The sequence below is a fragment of the Myxine glutinosa genome, chromosome 1 (genome assembly GCF_964187855.1).
Source record: "Myxine glutinosa chromosome 1, kmMyxGlut1.1, whole genome shotgun sequence".
Lineage (NCBI taxonomy): Eukaryota > Metazoa > Chordata > Myxini > Myxiniformes > Myxinidae > Myxine > Myxine glutinosa.
Window position 1 is genome coordinate 263992052 of NC_136261.1, and position 18813 is coordinate 264010864.

The window sequence follows — 18813 nt, forward strand, 5'->3', positions numbered from 1 at the left end:
CTTGGTGCGCGGAATGATGTCACCACGCCAGTGGGCTTTTGTGTCCGCCACAATAGCATAAATATTGAAAAAAAGAATAAGATTGGTGAATCTTGCACTATTTTGAACATCTCGTTTGTATAACCTTTTTATGCTCCTCATAACATCACACCAAATTTACATTACAGACCTCACACAAGTTGGTGCATCTCCTGATTATATAATTTGTCAAAAACTGCTGTGTAAGCCAGTTTTGATTGGTTTCAAAAAACTTTTGATGTCTGTACAAAAGGCACTGTGGATGTGTTCTTTGATGTGATGTCTGTACCAGGAATTTCGTATTCTTGTTAATGTAAGGCTTGTCTCTTTAACTCTCAAAAAAGTACATATTCGACCACATTGCAGATGGCCCAATGGTGTAATCTATCTATAATTCCAGTAATCTCTGTCTGTCTGTCTGTACGTCTGTACGTTTGTTTGTTTGTCTGTGACCGCTGTTTCTCGACAACTACCGGTCCGATATACTTGAAACTTGCCAGGTATATTGCTGGGGACCCGAGGATGTGCCTTTTCAAGGTTTCATATTAATCGGACAATTACTTACCGAGCTATGTCCAAAAAACGATTCAACCAATCAGAGAGCAGCGAACGATCGCGTGTGCCGAACGTGGAGGACACACTCTGCCTCGGATGGCACATTTGAGAGCGTATTCATTTATTTCACGTTTGCAAACTATGTTGGCGTTAAACTATGTTTTAAAACTAATAAAACCGAATTTGCGATTCATTCGCTTTCCTGCGCGTTTGTGCACGCGATGGCGATTTCTTTACCAAACTCCGGAAGCCGTTCGCTTTGGACCAAACCATTGCATGTAAATAGAGGGGGGGGGATTGTCACCGTACTCGCAAGCCGTTCGCTTTGGACCAAACCATTTCATGTAAATAGAGGGGGGGGATATAATTTTAGATATAGATATAGTACGGGCAATGCCCTAGTCTATCTATAATTCCAGTAATCTCTGTCTGTACGTTTGTACGTTTGTCTGTCTGTGACCGCTGTTTCTCGACAACCACGGGTCCGATATACTTTTCACTTGCCAGGTATATTGCTGGGGACCCGAGGATGTGCCTTTTCAAGGTTTCATATTAATCGGACAATTACTTACCGAGCTATGTACAAAAAACGATTCAACCAATCAGAGAGCAGCGAACGATCGCGTGTGCCGGCGTTGCGAATGGACCAAACCATTCCATGTAAATAGAGGGGGGGGTTCTGTGGTCGTTGCGAATGGACGAAACCATTTCATGTAAATAGAGGGGGGGGGGGGGTTGTCACTGTACTCGCAAGCCGTTCGCCGTTCGCTTTGGCGTTGCGAATGGACCAAACCATTTCATGTAAATAGAGGGGGGGGGATATAATTTTAGATAGATATATAGTACGGGCATATATATAGTACGGGCATGCCCTAGTCTATCTATAATTCCAGTAATCTCTGTCTGTACGTTTGTCTGTGACCGCTGTTTCTCGACAACCACGGGTCCGATATACTTTTAACTTGCCAGGTATATTGCTGGGGACCCGAGGATGTGCCTTTTCAAGGTTTCATATTAATCGGACAATTACTTACCGAGCTATGTCCAAAAAACGATTCAACCAATCAGAGAGCAGCGAACGATCGCGTGTGCCGAACGTGGCGGGCACACTCTGCCTCGGATGGCACATTTGAGAGCGTATTCATTTATTTCACGTTTGCAAACTATGTTGGCGTTAAACTATGTTTTACAACTAATAAAAACGAATTTGCGATTCATTCGCTTTCCTGCGCGTTTGTGCACGCGATGGCGATTTCTTTACCAAACTCCGGAAGCCGTTCGCTTTGGACCAAACCATTGCATGTAAATAGAGGGGGGGGATTGTCACCACTCGCAAGCCGTTCGCTTTGGACCAAACCATTTCATGTAAATAGAGGGGGGGGATATAATTTTAGATATAGATATAGTACGGGCATGCCCTAGTTTAACCAATTCGACATGTTTCTTTTTCTTGGCTTACAAAAGTTTTCTTTACCTTCTTTGAAGTGCAGTTTATTAAAACTGTTAATTTTACAATTTTTGCACCAGGAAATAGTGATCTTTCCAATTTATATGGCCGGCCCCTTTAATACTTTGTTTAGACTTTTATACATAGATATTTTCATGCCTATGTAATTTCAGTAGACTTCAGTAAAAACATGATTTGTTATGCTGTTATCCTGTGCCAGTTCTACTGAGTGTCCCACAAGGGCTCATGAGTCAGTTCTGGGTATGCAGTCAATCTCTTCAAAAGGTTTCATACACCCATAGTCTTTCTAAATACCTGTATTTTACTACATCCCATACATATATAGCATCGCAGCTGACATAGCTATGTTGGGTCAATGTGGAAAGCCAACGTTTGACTAACATTGCGTTGATCATCAGCTGACCTTGGTCTGTGGTTGGTAGTTACAGATGACTAACAGAGCGTTGACCGAATGCCATCAGTATCCACAAGTCGAATTAACATCTCCTAACCTCAAACTATCTAAAAGTCAATGTTGACCTAACGTTAGACTCAATCTTTTACATCACTTTTTTTGTCTCGACAAACAACTCTCAATTTTTTTTGTCTCAACAACGTTTTTGTTTTTTACAATTTGGCTCAACAATGGATGGAGGTCCTCAATGTCAAACAAGAAATCATAGCTGTCTCCCTTGACATACCACGTGCCTTCAATACGGTCTGGCACCCCGCTCTGCTCACCAAACTCTCCTCCTATGGTATCCATAGAAATCTCCACGCATGGCTTGCGGACTTCCTCTCTAGTCATAGTCAACGTGTGGCCCTGAATGGGTTTCTCTCATCTCCTCTTCCTGTTCAGGCTGGAGTTCCCCAAGGCAGTGTTCTGGGCCCTGTGCTTTTTTCTGGTCTTCATCAATGATCTCTCCAACTCTCTGGAAAATCCTCTCTATCTCTTTGTTAATGCCTCCACTCTCTGCCGTTCCGTACCTCATCCCTCAGATCGGCAGTCTGCAGCCTCCTCACACTCTGCAGACCTGGTCAAAATCACAGACTGGTCAAACAAGTGGAACATGTCTTTCAATCCTGACAAATCTCACACTCTAACTATGTCTCTCCGAAAAGACCGACTGGACAACCCTCCTATCTACTTTCTGAACAATCCTCTCCAAGAAGTTCAGTCACTCAAGCTTTTGGGTCTCACTATCTGCCATGATCTTTCCTGGGACAAACACATTTCCAATCTGGCCTCCAAAGCCAGTCGCCGACTGGGCATTCTCCGTCGTGCGAAGTCTTTCCTTGGCACACCTGAGCTCCTCACCACATACAAGGCTTTCATCCGCAGCTCAATGGAATAATGTTCTCGCCTCTGGGCTGGTGCCACTTAACCCCAGGACAACGATTAGGACAGACGACGTTCACACTTACACGGGGCATATTGCAGGCAGGTATGGCTTGAGGATGGATGGTTGTTTTTGGGAGGCAATGGAGGGTCCAGCGGGGATTGGCAGTGGTGCCTCACACCTAGCTCGTCCTCACGCTGTTGAAACCAAAGCTTTCAGAATCATTGGAATCTCCGGCGATAAAGCCAACTCTGAGGGCCTTTCACTCACTTACCACAGGCAGGTTGGTGGTCTTTCTGTCTTCTACTTACTCCTCTCCGGCCTTGCTCCCCCAGCTCGGTCTGTGCTCTGTCCCCCAAATATTCCAACAGGTCACATAAGATCTGCCAGCAACCCTCTTATGGTGAAACTGCTAAAATCAAGACTCTCTGCTCACCTTCACTCTTTCATTCCTCTTTTCTCCCGCCTCTGGAACAAAGTCCCTCACTCTCTTCAATCCCACTCCTCCCTCCAGGTCTTTAAAACAGCTGTTCACCACCATCTCTTATCTTCCCCCATCGACTTGATCTTTGATCTAGATCTTTTCTACCCCCATTAATTCAACCCAGATCCACTTTTTTGAAATACCGACTTCTTTCCTAGAAGTCCTAGCAGTGTCCATATGTTCTTTCCCCCCCCCCCCCCCCCCTTCCCATGCCCTGTCCTCCCAAGCCCTCTCCCTCCCACAGATCTCCCGATGTCCCTGTCCTCTACTGTTGTACTTGTGTGCTTCCCTCTCTCTCCCCATCTTGTCTCCCGCTCCCTTTATCTTATGTCAGTTTGTTTTTATGTTATTAATGTTAGCTTTTACACGAGCCTCAATCTTGTACACACAAAAAAAAAATCACTAATGGAGATATGGGGCTTTGTTTTTTATCTAAAGTTATTTATTTGTCAGAGAGTTGTAGTGGACACAATGCCCAATTGTGATTGTTTGTAACCGATTATAAAATGGTTCACCTTCCAAATGACCTCAAAAGTAAAGTTTACGTTCTTGTAATGTGCTTCTTTCCGAAGGAATCCTTTAATAAGAATAGCTCACCTGGGGTCCTGGTGGTCCACGTTGCCCAGCTTTTCCATGCTTTCCTGCTTCACCCTATAATCATAACAGGATAGATACAATTTGAGACAACATGCATATCAGCATATCATACCATACAGAATCAAGAAATCTATACCACGTAAGCTGAAGAACACCATGACATTTGATGTTTAAAAAATTGTTCTGCACGTTGCCATGGGCATCATATCACAAAGAGTGAGCGACAATGAGCTTCTTACAGTCATGGTAACTGTTATGTGAGATCAAGCAAAACTAGGTCTTCTGTACCGAGAGCTTCTCTCACATGGTCAATGCTAACCACCAACAACAACAGGCACTTTAAGGCCATGTTCCCTGCTAGAGCGGAAAATGGTCAATGCTGACCATTGAGTGATATTTTACTTACATCATCCCCAGGCTTTCCTGAAGGTCCTGAAGGTCCACGTGATCCGAGGGGTCCCTAAATAAAGACAAAATAATCAAGTATACAGGAATGTATCTCAGTGGAAAGAGGCTAACCACAATCGCAGATATAAATCCACAATGCAGTGATGTCTCACAGACATTGCATTAAGCAAACATCTCAATGCATCCACAATCACAGGACAATTTCTGGGATCAGGAGATCAAGAGTGAAGACTAAATAGGAAATGACCTCAGATCACTTACAGTAGAACCAACTTCTCCAGGCTCCCCAGGAGCTCCTTGAAATCCTTGTGGGCCCTACAAGTGCAGGCAGGATACATCATCATAAAAAAGTGAGGGCAGAAAGGAAAATTTTCATGTACATTTATAGAACATTAATAACACTGGTCAACAGCCAAATTGGTTCTGACTTATTTTCAATTGTTTCTAACTAATTTGGTGCCCACGAATCCGAATCTGACCTTAAAATTTCGCTATCACGTAACCTTGACGTAGTACATCATAAGTGTGGAAAAAATCTTTAGAGCATGCGAATTTCTTGATTAAGTCTCAACAAGTCTATTTATTGTCACAAAAAATAATATGAACTTAAAGTTTTTATTTACATCACATAAAAAAATGTAAATCTCCAAAAAAAAAATAAACTTTATAGAATATCACAAAAAATAATATGAACTTTAAGTTTTTATTTACATCACATAAAAAAATGTAAATCTCCAAAAATAATATGAACTTTAAGTTTTTATTTACATCACATGAAAAATGTAAATCTCCAAAAATAATATGAACTTTATAAAATATCACAAAAAATAATATGAACTTTACGTTTTTATTTACATCACATAAAAAAATGTAAATCTCCAAAAATAATATGAACTTTAAGTTTTTATTTACATCACATAAAAAATATAAATCTCCAAAATAATATGAACTTTATAAAATATCACAAAAAATAATATGAACTTTATAAAATATCAAAAAATAATATGAACTTTAAGTTTTTATTTATATCACATAAAAAAATGTAAATCTCCAAAAATAATATTAACTTTAAGTTTTTATTTACATCACATAAAAAGTTTTTCTGAACTTTACTTTTGCGTTTGTAGGAGCAATCACTTTCACGCTGTAAAGTCCAACAGTAGTCGCCCATCATGTTTGGATTGAATCGGCCTTGATATTGAGTCTCCATGATGGCAATTTCCTGGTGAAACCTTCTCCATGTTCATCACTGACATCGCCAAGATTTTGTGGAAAGAAGTCCAGATGAGAATGGAAGAAAAGTATCTTGAGTGACATTCGAGCACCGAGCGCCCGGTAACTCTTCAACATCTTGTCCACAAGCTCATTCATAATTTGGTGCTCGAAAATTTCCAATGTAATTGTTAGCAAGAGCCACAAAGCTATCCCAAGCAACGCTTTCCAGCTCAGATAGTCTCGTTACAAAGTCCTGATTAGTGAGTACAAGACGAATTTCAGCTGCGGCTGATATTCCTATGGTATACTGGTTCTCAAAAACTGGATGTGCTAGTGAACATTGGATATCATAATCGAAATATGCAGGTTCATGCTGGTTAGAATCACCTCAAAATATACTAGAACCATAAAACTTTTAAAATTTTGTTGACCAGTGATAATTGGTGAGATAAAGTGTGTCATTATATTCCATGTGTAATCTTCAGTTTCAAATTGTAGTGCTGGAGGAATACAGATCCTCATATCACATAAAGATCTTTAAATGATGCAACCTTTTTCTGATAAAAGATAATTGAAAAGTCATTGTATGACTACTGTGGTGGGTGTAAAACTGTTTAACGTAGTTACTTACAGGAGATCCTGAAGGCCCAGGTGGTCCTCTTGGTCCCATTGGACCCTAATAAACAGAAAACCAACTTATCAACATGCATGGAATGAAAAAGTACATAAAAATACAAAACAAATATTATCTATTATAGGAATATATGACTGAATGGTAGTTGCTGCCACCTGGGATTATTGTAATATTCTCAATGACAAAGGGGATCTGGAAGGTAAGAGTCAAAAAGTCACACCTTTTAATTTTACATTATAACTCATGCTGCTCTCAACATTCTTATCATAGTTGGCCTGTTAATGTCATCTATTTATCTTGAAAATGGATGCTTTTTCTGGTTTATTTGGTCAAATTTCACTTTCTGAACAAATTATTTAATTTCATTCACAGAAATGTAGTCTAATGGAGGAGCAAAATGACAGAGGCCAGCAGGTGCACAAACTGACAGAGGATCAACAGAGGTGAAGTGTGGGTTGGGGTGGAATGGGGGGGGGGGGGGTCAGTTGGAGTACAAGAGAGTACAGGTGTACAGAGACAATAATCACGAAACAATCCTGAGTTTCCAACTTATTGCTAAATTGAAAGCTCAGATGGATGCACATAATATGCACCCATAATATAAACCATGGTGCCAATGAAAAAAAATATGGGATAAAAAGTTTCTCCAAACTGTCCCTATTTCTTGATTATTTTTTTTTGTATTAGTGACTGTCTCTATTCACCCGTAGAACGGGGTGAATAGGCACAGCCATAAAAATCCTATTTATTCCTATTTAACCCATATATGGGGTTAATAGGGACTATAAGTTGCTTTTTTTTAAAACAAGAGAACACTTTCAACCCAAATATCAACAAATCAGTATGGTTATCAATTTTCAGCGAAAAAATTTCCGAACTTTTTTCAGTTTGTGTCCCTATTCACCTTTCTGTCCCTGTTCACCCCCATTTTACGGTACCCTGAAAGCTGATGTGATAATGTCAAGTTATGGATTTCTCACATTTCCATCTTGTCATCAAAATAAAGGGATATATAAATCACATTATTACCTGCAAGCATCATTTGGGTTGACAATAATGAGGACAAACATAATACATGATGGAGGCATAATTCTCACCATGGGGCCCTGCAGTGTTCCTAAATTCGCACCACCAGCCTTCTCATCAAACCCACCCGACAGTTGAGCCGCAAAGTTCTGAAAAACAAAAATGCTTAGGAATACAATGAAAAACAAATGAAAAGTCAATTTTTAAAAATATGTATTATTATTCTGCATGAAATTTGTGTTGTGACATCCGTGAGCATGAAAAGCACTTTAATCCTTTTAATCCACATGGGACGCAAATATCAATATTAAAGGTATTATTATTCCTGGAGTTCAAAAGGCTTCCTCTGAAAGATGTATGAGGTAAGGTTAAAGGATTTTGCTCAAAGAATGTTAATAATCCGCCAAAAGTTTGTGTTCAATATTGTGACGAAAATGGCTTAAGGGGTAAAAGTTGATTAATTAATTAATTAGTTACAGCTGCACTACCCCACAAATGCTACCAGCAGCCATGAGCTGCATATGAAAGGAAAGGACATTGGTTAGCTACCTCACAATTAACGTTATAATGAAAAATCACTCATAGAGCAATACTTGGCAAAAGAGAACAAAGTGGAATGGCACTCAGTAGAGCATCATTTTGACCTCAAAAAGAATTGTTGGTTGAATTCTGTGAACTGATATGCAAATCTTATTCAAATTTAAAGTTAATCAGATGTAAATTGAGGATTTTAGAAATTTGAAAAAAGTGGTTGACCTTTGGCCTATGTTGACCTTTTGACCTCAAAAATAAATATAATTTTGTCGGACCACAAACTCTACCATTTAGTGAAGTTTCATGAAGATCCGCTTAAAATTGTGACCTGCAGGCAAGTATAAGTGAGCGGACAGACAAACACACACACACACACACACACACACACACACACACACAAACACACAAACCGGAGTGATCAACATACTTGTCCAAAATTTTTTAATTTTTGCCAAGTAACAAGTAATCCCATAATTACCACAAATAGTGCTCTCAGGATTGATTGTGTAGATTGATAAATATTGTGCATCAGGGTGAATGTGTGAAACGAGATAGGATCCTGACAAATAGAATAGGCACAGTAACTACACTTACAACATGTTAATTGTTCTGGAATTAGCATAGAGTAGAACTCTGTTGGTAAATAGATATTTTCGTCATGTCCCTCTCCCATGTTGAGGCGAGACTAGGAACAAGTCTGGGAAGAGAGGAGGGGCAGTGTGACGAAAACATCTTGAGGGCTAAAAAGAGATTAATTAGTTGGATAGTTATCTCTAATTAATGTAAGAATAAGTTGTCCTGTTATTACCCCAATTAACGCTGTCACTATCTATTGTGTAGACAGACTATTGGTGCAGACAAACAAACCTGCCAGCATTCTGTAATTTTGGGGGATAAAAGTGCGTCAAAATATTATTGGTGCGCAGTTAAAATTAATAAACGTAATTTTCCCACAACGTGACCTTCTCACACATGTGCAATTGCATCACACGCTCCGGCATCATGTGGAGTTAATATCTGGTGAGACCTAGTATAGTCCCTTTAGACAAGGCCTGTCCTGTTCCAATATGCTATACTTCTTCAAGCTAGCCTTAAGCTCAAAGCGCATATTCATTTGCTTTTCAATTGATCAATTCCTGCGATGAAAAAATACTTTTATTGGCTTATAGTTAAAATGGTCCGATTTCTCTCATCTCAACTCCTTGGCAACCAATTTGTAGATGGAGAATAATTGACATACACTAAGGAAAAAGTGGTTTGGAGGCCAGTCAGAAGAATTTGATTTCCTTTGAAGTGATTCATTGAAAGACTAATGGAATAAATGCCTGGGAGAATGAGGGAGTCCAGAATATTTTTGTGCATAATAACTTGTTTCCCCTCTGACAATAAAACCTGCAAACTACAAGTAGAGCGACATTCAAAGTACACTGCACCATAACTTGCACCATATAAAACATCCTCCAACAGGCGCGACATTGCCGTGGCACCTTATTAGCCAATTGATTAAGAAATCAATTATTGAAAGAATTAATTTCTTAATCAATTGCCTAATAACATACCTAAACAACCACCGTTTCATCCGAATCTATAACCTTAAAAAAATTAATGGAATGATAAATCGAAAAATTAAATAATTTATCGATTAATTTGATTAGTCAGTAAATCAGAAATATCCTTTATAGCCAAATAACTTGGTCACTATTGTGTCCAAATATCAACTTCATAGCTCAAAAGGTGCCTGAGATATTGCCCAGATGAAAAATTAATTAATCAATCGATAATAATGAAGGAATTAATCAATTAAGTGATGAATCCCCAAAAAATTCAATATCGTTAATAATAAAATAAGCACTTCACAGTTGTGCCCAAATTTCAGCTTCTTCGCTCAAAGGATGGCTGAGATATCGCCCGGACAAAAAAAAAAAAATAGAAAGAAAAAATGGAAGAAAGAAAACAAACGGAGTGAAAAATGATTATGCCCTTTCAGCACGCGTCATCGTCGAGGCCCCCTTCGGCACCCGTCGATGACGTCGTGCAGCGTCTGATGATGGAATGGAGAGGGGAAAAGTAAAATAGTTATGCAATTTGCCATATTAAGGTGGTTAGATAAGGCAAGCAACCACACAGTTATTCTTTATTGTCTCAGAATGTCTTGTTAATCATGTAAACTTTACACAGGTGTGTCAATGTAATTGTCCTGTCATTATTTTTTACACCACCTCAAGTTACAACTCTACACCGTAGTAGCATCTGATGCAAAATTACGATTGTTCAACAAAATGGCTAAAAATGTTGATTCTAAAAATAAACAACATTGATTAATAAGAAATCAATGACAATCAAACAACCGCTTTGAACAAAACATAAGTCACTGAAATTGGAAGGATAAGAGCATCATAAATAACATGAGATTTTTGAATTTCAAAAGACTCAATCCCATTACAGCGTAACATGAATATTAACAAGCAGCAAATTTGATTGGTCAAGATGATGTAAAATGCCATAGTATTTTGTCCAAGTACTGCAAAACAAAGGTTTTTGAAAGTGCCAATAAACTGATTTGTGTTATGTTCTACTGTGTTCAAGTATACTGTATAATTCAATTGAAAGAAAATAAAGATTTTAAAGGGGAAAAATCGAAACTTTACCGCTGTTGATGCAGCGTCTTTTACACCACCTTATTTAATATTTTACATTAGTTATTTGTGCCTGGTGTTTGTGTCCTTTATGACGTCCTCATAAACAGTAAGTTTGCTGTTTTAATGATTTTCAATTTTGCTTGATTGCCAGACAGGCAGACAGAGTAAAATAATTATCTCACTCCTTTCTGCGCATGTGCGATCAGGACAAATTCAGAGCCAAACACTGCTAAACTACAGGTTTTTTTTTTCCGATTCATGTTCCGATTCGCGTTCAAAATACAACATTCAATTGAAATCAAGTTGTTCCTTGGTCAAAAACTGATGTTTTTGGACAGACAAACGGAGTGAACCAATTGCTTAACTCCACTCTTCACTTCATGCGCACGAGGTAAAAAATAATCAGCAGAGTAGGATATTTATATAATAAACCAAGAAAACAAAATAAACCAAACATGAAAATCAAATCCCAGAACACTTGTGAAGCATAACAAGACGAGTTTAACTCAAACAAAGAAGGATATTGGAGAATCTTTCTGAAATATCTAACCTGGGAGGTTACGATAGACTGTCTCGCTCTATCTGCAGATTTACCTTTGGTTGTGACAGTTTGGTTTTGGCATTTGCCTTTATAGTAACGGCCCTTAATCAAAAAAATTGTGCACTTTTATTTAAAGTTTTGAGGTTTTCAAATACCAGGTTAGAGGTTTTCAAATTTGAGGTTTTCAAATGATATGATTTCAAATTCCACCGGGAGACGAGCTCAATTGTCACCCTATCCAATATGGCTGCAACGTGGCAAAGGCCTCAACATAACTCATGGACAAAATTGGGAGAATCTCAAATAAAACATCTAAACAGGGGTTTTTGAGTGTGACGAGTCTGTTCTTGAGGTCATTTTGGCGATTTGAGGTCAAAGTCATGTGTCAAGGTCAAGGTTGGTATTTACCTTATCACAAATCACAATCACAAATAAATTTCTAGTCATGAAACAAATGTCATTGTCGTATGCATGCCTTTTATTGAACTTCATAGTATCAGATAACTCAATTTAGATTTGATGACCCAACATTCTTATTCACATATCTACATTCATATGTCTTCTTAACCACTTGGAATGGACGACATCAAGAATATTCCTCAATTATAGTGAAACGCGGAGCAGAAGAAGCTGAAAATTCCTGGTTTCTAATCTCATGAGGTACACAACAAATGGAAGTGCCTAACCTTTCATCACTGGGCTTGGTCACAGTCATTATTTAAGCAGCCACCCTCGCACGTACAGAGCACTGTGCAGCAGAGACCTGGCCTGCAGCATTTGCACGTGCTGCGGCAAGCTTTCCGGCAGCCACAGTGCAAGATGAGATTGCAGGCGCTACTGGCATCTGTCAAAACGGTCCAGAACGGTATCCACTGCTTCTCCTTCTCATCAAATTCCCAGCCCCATTTGGAGAAGTCTGGGACATTCTGCTGGCATTCAATGGCTTGCTTCCAATAGAAGCATGCCTGCAGGATGCACCCCTTAATATGTTCAAAAAGAGATGCATGGGTAGGAGGAATGGATTCAAGGGTTTTGAGATCATGGGTGAATAACACTCGGCGCGCTTCATTGACGGAAGCAGCACCACAGATCTTACGGAACATGAGCACAGTGAAACGCTGAAGACGCTTCATGTGCTCTGACTCAGGGGTAAAAGACTCTGGATCTTCAGTGAGTGCCAGCAAGGTCTCTGTCAACTCTGGCATGAGGTTCCAGGCAGCCCATGCCGTTTTCTTCCCACACCCGAGCAGCTGCGATGAGGTGTCATATTGGATTTGGCCACCATCTTGGATACGGGTGAGAACTGAGCTTGTCTCCCGGTGGAAGTAGAAATGTTATGACCTAAGTCAACTCCACGCAAAACCTTGAAACTTTAGATAAAAGTGCACAACCAAGCTATATTTGAAGATTAAGGGCCCCTACTTATTAGCTGTACACTGGTTTGTGACAGTTTCATGGTTGCACGTCTGAAAAGGTCTTGCAAGTGCAATATAACTGAATATTACAAATATTATGGCATTAGGCCAAGAAAATATATATTCTGATATCTGAGTCCAAACAGCTCATGAGCAAAAAGACCAGAAAAATAAAAGTTTCAGTTTTAACAAAACATTTCCAAAACAGTTATTGTACATCTTTTAGCTATCATGTAAAGAAAGGCATGTGCTTTGATTCTAATTGGATGAGTGTGTCAAGGTCATAATGTTAGCATGTCAACCAATCAGAGCACTCGCAAAATTTTAGTTAATTTTGAGAAAAATCTTTTTCACTTATATTGCATCCGCAGAGTTCAAATTAATTACAATACTGTTTTCAATTTTAGCGAAGGGATATTCTTTATGGTTATCTATCGGTTATTTGGTTAATCCAGAAAATAAACTGTTTTTTTTAAACTGCTAATGTCGTACTCTTCAAAATTATCATTCATACAAACATTGTTTGGAGTTAAAAGATTATTAATACAACATAACTTACTCCACCAAGTCCTGCAGGACCTGGAGGTCCTGGTTGTCCTGCTGGTCCTGGGTTTCCTGGGATGCCTGGAATTCCGTCATTGCCAGATGGACCTGGATTACCCTGCAGGATGCACAATACATCATCATCCTTATTCATCAGCATCATAATCTCCATCAACACCAATATAATAAACATCATGCATTATCATCATGATCCTCATCATCACAATCCTTATTATGGCAATGATCAATATGATCATATCGTGGTCATTTTTATTGATCTTAAGAATTTTCTAATTCATGCTCATTGTACATTTATTACTTAACTTAAGGGTAAAATGTATGTGGTCAGTTTGAAGCTGGTATGACAAAAAGGAATATTCAGAAAAGTAATATTGGCCTCAATGTGCTGTAATGAAACAAAGGGACAAGTCTCAAAAAGAGCACTTAAAAGCCTCAGCCTTTGCTTAACCAATCTTTTATTCAGAGAATCATTGCTACAATATTCCAGATAATACAATGAAATATCAGATTTTTAAGCGGTGAAGCCACTTCAATATTTGGCTATGTCCTTCCTTCCATCCGTCAAAAATGAACAAGAAGAACCTTTCTAACCCACCGTGTTCAATTCTAAAGCATAAGTCCAAAGGGTAATTTTAAAGGGTAATTCTAAAAGGTAATTCTAAAGGGTAAGTCTAAAGGGTAATTTTAATGGGGTAATTCTAAAGGGTAATTTTTTTATTTTTTTTGCATACAACATCGAGGCTCGTGTAAGAGCTAACATCAATCACAAAAAAAAAAAAACGGACACACAAAACATTCAATAAAGGGAACGGGAGACAACATGGGGAGAGAGTGGGAAGCACACAAGTACAACATCAGAGAACAGGGACAACAGAAGATGCGTGGAAGGGCAGGGGCTTGGGTGGAGGAGGCATGGGAAGGCGGGGGGGGGGGCGGGAGGAGGCTTGGGAAGGCGGGGGAGGGGCAGGGGGTGGGAAAGGTATAAAACACATGGACAATGCTGGAACTTCCAGGAAAGGAAGAAGTCGGGATTTAAAAAAAAAAGTGCATCTGGGGTGAATTAACTGGGGTAGAAGAGATCCAGGTGTTGGATGGGGGAAGACAAGAGATGGTAGTGAACAACTGTTTTAAAGACCTGGAGGGAGGAGTGGGATTGAAGAGAGTGAGGGACTTTGTTAAAAAGGCGGGAGTAGAGAGGAATGAAGGAGTGAAAGTGAGCAGAGAGTCTTGATTTTGGCAATTTCACCAGAAGAGGGTGACTGGCAGATCTTGTGCGACCTGTAGGAATATTTGGGGGACAGAGCACAGATATAGCTGGAGGAGATAGGTCAGATAGGAGTCGGTAGAAGACAGAAAGACCACCAACCTGCCTGCGGTGAGTGAGTGAAAGGCCCAAGGAGTTAGCTTCATCGCAGGACATTCCAATGATTCTGAAATCTTTGGTTCCACAAGTGTGAAGACGAGCTAGGTGTGAGGCAGGAGCACCAGCCCAGAGGGGAGAACAGTATTCCATTGAGCTGCGGATGAAAGCCTTGTATGTGGTGAGGAGCTCAGGTGTGCCAAGGAAGGACTTCGCACGACGGAGGATGCCCAGTCGGCGACTGGCTTTGGAGGCCAGATTTGAAATGTGGTTTTCCCAGGAAAGTTCATGGCAGATAGTGAGACCCAAAAGCTTGAGTGACAGAACTTCTTGGAGAGGATTATTTCCTGTTTGGCATTGAGGACCTCCATCCATTGTTGAGACAGCAGAAGCAGCTTGTCCAGCTTGCGGACTTCCTCTCTAGTCGTAGTCAACGTGTGGCCCTGAATGGATTTCTTTCATCTCCCCTTCCTGTTCAGGCTGGAGTTCCCCAATGCAGTGTTCTCGGTCCTGTGCTTTTTCTGGTCTTCATCAATGATCTCTCTGAATCGCTTGAAAATCCTCTCTATCTCTTTGTTGATGACCCCACTCTCTGCCGCTCCATTCCTCATCCCTCAGATCGGCAGTCTGCAGCCACCTCACTCTCTGCAGACGTAGACAAAATCACAGACTGGTCAAACTAGTGGAACATGTCTTTCAATCCTGACAAATCTCACACTCTTACGATGTCTCTCCAAAAAGACCGAATGGACAACCCTCCCATCCACTTTCTGAATAATCCTCTCCAAGAAGTTCTGTCACTCAAGCTTTTGTGTCTCACTATCTGCCATGATCTTTCCTGGGAAAACCACATTTCAAATCTGGCCTCCAAAGCCAGTCGCCGACTGGGCATCCTTCGTCGTGCGAAGTCCTTCCTTGGCACACCTGAGCTCCTCACCACATACAAGGCTTTCATCTGCAGCTCAATGGAATACTGTTCTCCCCTCTGGGCCGGTGCTCCTGCCTCCCACCTGGTTCAGCTTTACGCTGTTGAAACCAAAGCTTTCAGAATCATTGGAATCTCCGGCGAAATGAAGCTAACTCCGAGGGCCTTTCACTTACTCACAGCAGGCAGGTTGGTGGTCTTTCTGTCTTCTACCGACTCCTCTCTGGCCTTGCTCCCCAAGCTCTCTTTGGGCTCTGTCCCCCAAATATTCCTACAGGTCGCCCAAGATCTGCCTGCAACCCTCTTGTGTTTAAACTGCCAAAATCGAGACTCTGCTCACCTTCACTTCTTCATTCCTCTTTTCTCCCACCTCTGGAACAAACTCCCTCACTCTCTTCAATCCCATTCCTCCCTCCACGTCTTTAAAACAGCTGTTCACCACCATCTCTTATCTTCCCCCATCCAAAAACCATGATCTTTTCTACCCCCGCTAATTTCACCCCAGATTCACTTTTTTGAAATACCAACTTCCTTCCTGGAAGTCCTTGCAGTGTCCTTGTGTATTATACTTCTCCCACCCCTCCCCCCCCCCCTCCTTTCCACACCTCATCCCCCCAATCCCTCTCCTTCCCACAGATCTCCCGATGTCCCTACTCTCAAATGTTGTGTTTTTGTGCTTCCCCTTCTCTCCCCATCTTGTCTACCACTCCCCTTATTATATACTTTGTGTGTCTGTTTGATTTTTTTTGTGTGATAAATGTTAGCTCTTTCACGAGCCTCGATCCTGTATACAAAAAAAAAAAAATTATAATTGGTTCTAATAGTTAATTATAAAGTATCCCCACAATATGAAAGATGGATTTTGCTATGATCCGCTTGATCCACTTTTTAGCATGTTATTTTAAGATTCTGAAAATAATGTTTTCAGAACAAATGATCCCTTCTATGTACTTCGCAAACAAAGTGATTTGTTGGGAAGTATAGCTTTCGATTTGTGTTGTGTTTTTGACACCTTATTATCGAAAATATATTGTGTTGACTTTCTGTGACCCTTTTATAGAAAATAAATTATGTTTTTTTTTGTTATTCTCCTTAATGAAAAAAAAGATATAAACATATAAATATAAAAGATAGATATAAAAAAAAGAGAGACGGTTCAGCATAAAGAAAGTACCGCAGCATAATATCAAGACTAACACGTCTTATGAGAAAGGATTACACTAAATATTATATTTATATTAATGAAGATTACATGAAAATATGATAACAACACAGTATTTAAGACTACAACGGCACTGGGTAGAGCGCATACCTCCGCCAGGTTGAACAGTTTATGGTTTCCATCCCACTGATAGGCCGGATCTGGATTCGGACCTGAACCAAAATCTAATCGGCTTGTTATTGTCACCTAACCAACTCGTCCACCAAATGTTTAGTAATAACTCGACCACAACTATTTGAAATATCATGCTAAATGTCGGTTTTAGCCCGATCTCTCAATGGTGAAGCATCACTTCAAAATTAAATAATTCTCGTATCCGAATTCATATTCAGATCTTCACCAAAATCGAATTGATTCGTACTTGTCACACACACACAACCTGTCCACGAAGTTTCTCCCAAATCCATCCACAATTTTTTGAGATATCCTGCTATATATCATTTTTGGCCCCATCTCCCAAAGGTGAAGAATCACTTTAAAAATATATACGAGCCGGATCCGAATCCGGATCTTCACCAAAATGTAATCATTTCGTCCGTGTCACATACACTACCTCTCTGCCAAATTTCGTCCGAATCCGTCCACTACTTTGATATATCTTGTTCACAGACAGACAGACAGACGACCAAACAAACAGACCGACAGACAGACAGGGGTGAAAACATAACCTCCACCCACCTTTGGTGGCGTAGGTAATGATAAAGAGAATGACAACATACTATAGAGGTAGATTTTTCAGATATTTATTTGTATGGTAGATTACTCATGGGTTCCCTTCCAAAAAGGTTTCTCATTTCTCATTAGATCTGATGGAAATGTGATGAAATTTTCATCAGATCTCATGACAATTATTTATTAACGGATATACATCTTGAGGATAAAGACAAAGACAGCTGGAATTGGGATAAACCAGGAATCTTACAGAGAGAGGAGTTGGCATGAGTAATAGTTTTCCATCCAACCACCTGTAACTTTTTCTTCTGCCTGCATTTACCCCTCGTGTTAGCTGATCTTTGTGGTTACGTGCCCCTCGTATGGTTATCTTCCCTCTCCTTGTGATGCTTATTTATTCCTTCATGTGCAGCACTTGTCTGCTGGCTCAATCATTGCTGGGAGAGTGACTGTGCTGCTGATGCAGTGTCCCTGCATATTCGGGAAGGAATTTGGAATTTGGGTAGGGTACTGGTGATAACTTGCCAACTCAATGATGAAAGACACAATGGGATATTTAGCATTCATCATATAAATGCTTGCAGACAGGTCCCCAGCTTGATGTCCATGCAAAGGACAACACGATCATTTTCATTGCCCTGCCTGTGAAGCACCAATCCGAGAGTTGCCAGGCTGGGAATCAAACTCAGGCGAAGATACTTCAGATGTAAGTGTCGAGCTTTGTAACTGTGTGACTTCTTGCTCTGTCAGTTGTTGCCCGTTTGACCTCATATCTCCCTTTGTTGCAATGTCAGTACGCTGGTTTCTCACCCTATGTGTTTAGCTCTCCAATGACTCTGGATCTTTGTGTTAATACAGACTTGGCATTTAATATGGAATATTTTTTTTTTCTTGACTTGGGTTTACTTTCTAAACTCAGTATATCAATCTGGTGAGTTTCTTTTACGCTTCGGTGATGTCTTTGTTGAAAGAACCATGTCACTGATTGTCTTTCGCAGCAAGAAGTCAATAACAGGATTATATCACAGGTGGCGTGACAAAATGTAAGGACAGGTACATTTGACGATTGGCTTCACAATCGGGTATATAAGGGTTGTTGCATTCTGTATTAGTGGAAAACAATTGCTGCACGTCTACAAAAGTTATTGCCGTTTCCTCTGGAGATGGTCCGTCAACTTGACAATGCTGTTTGTCATGGAATGGTGTCTTTACGAAAT

At 40.0% G+C, this 18813-nt stretch overlaps 1 protein-coding gene across 1 annotated transcript in view; it reads right to left on the reverse strand.

Moving 5' to 3' along the window:
• LOC137436919 (uncharacterized) overlaps positions 1–18813 on the reverse strand; it is a 114731-nt gene that overhangs the window by 83167 nt on the left and 12751 nt on the right. Inside the window, exons 4-9 of the mRNA XM_068131154.2 lie at positions 13413–13514; positions 7796–7873; positions 6696–6740; positions 5111–5164; positions 4848–4901; positions 4442–4495 (exon numbers count right to left, since the gene is read on the reverse strand). Of these exons, the coding sequence (XP_067987255.2) occupies positions 4442–4495; positions 4848–4901; positions 5111–5164; positions 6696–6740; positions 7796–7873; positions 13413–13514 (387 nt within the window). The remainder of the gene's footprint in view (positions 1–4441; positions 4496–4847; positions 4902–5110; positions 5165–6695; positions 6741–7795; positions 7874–13412; positions 13515–18813) is intronic.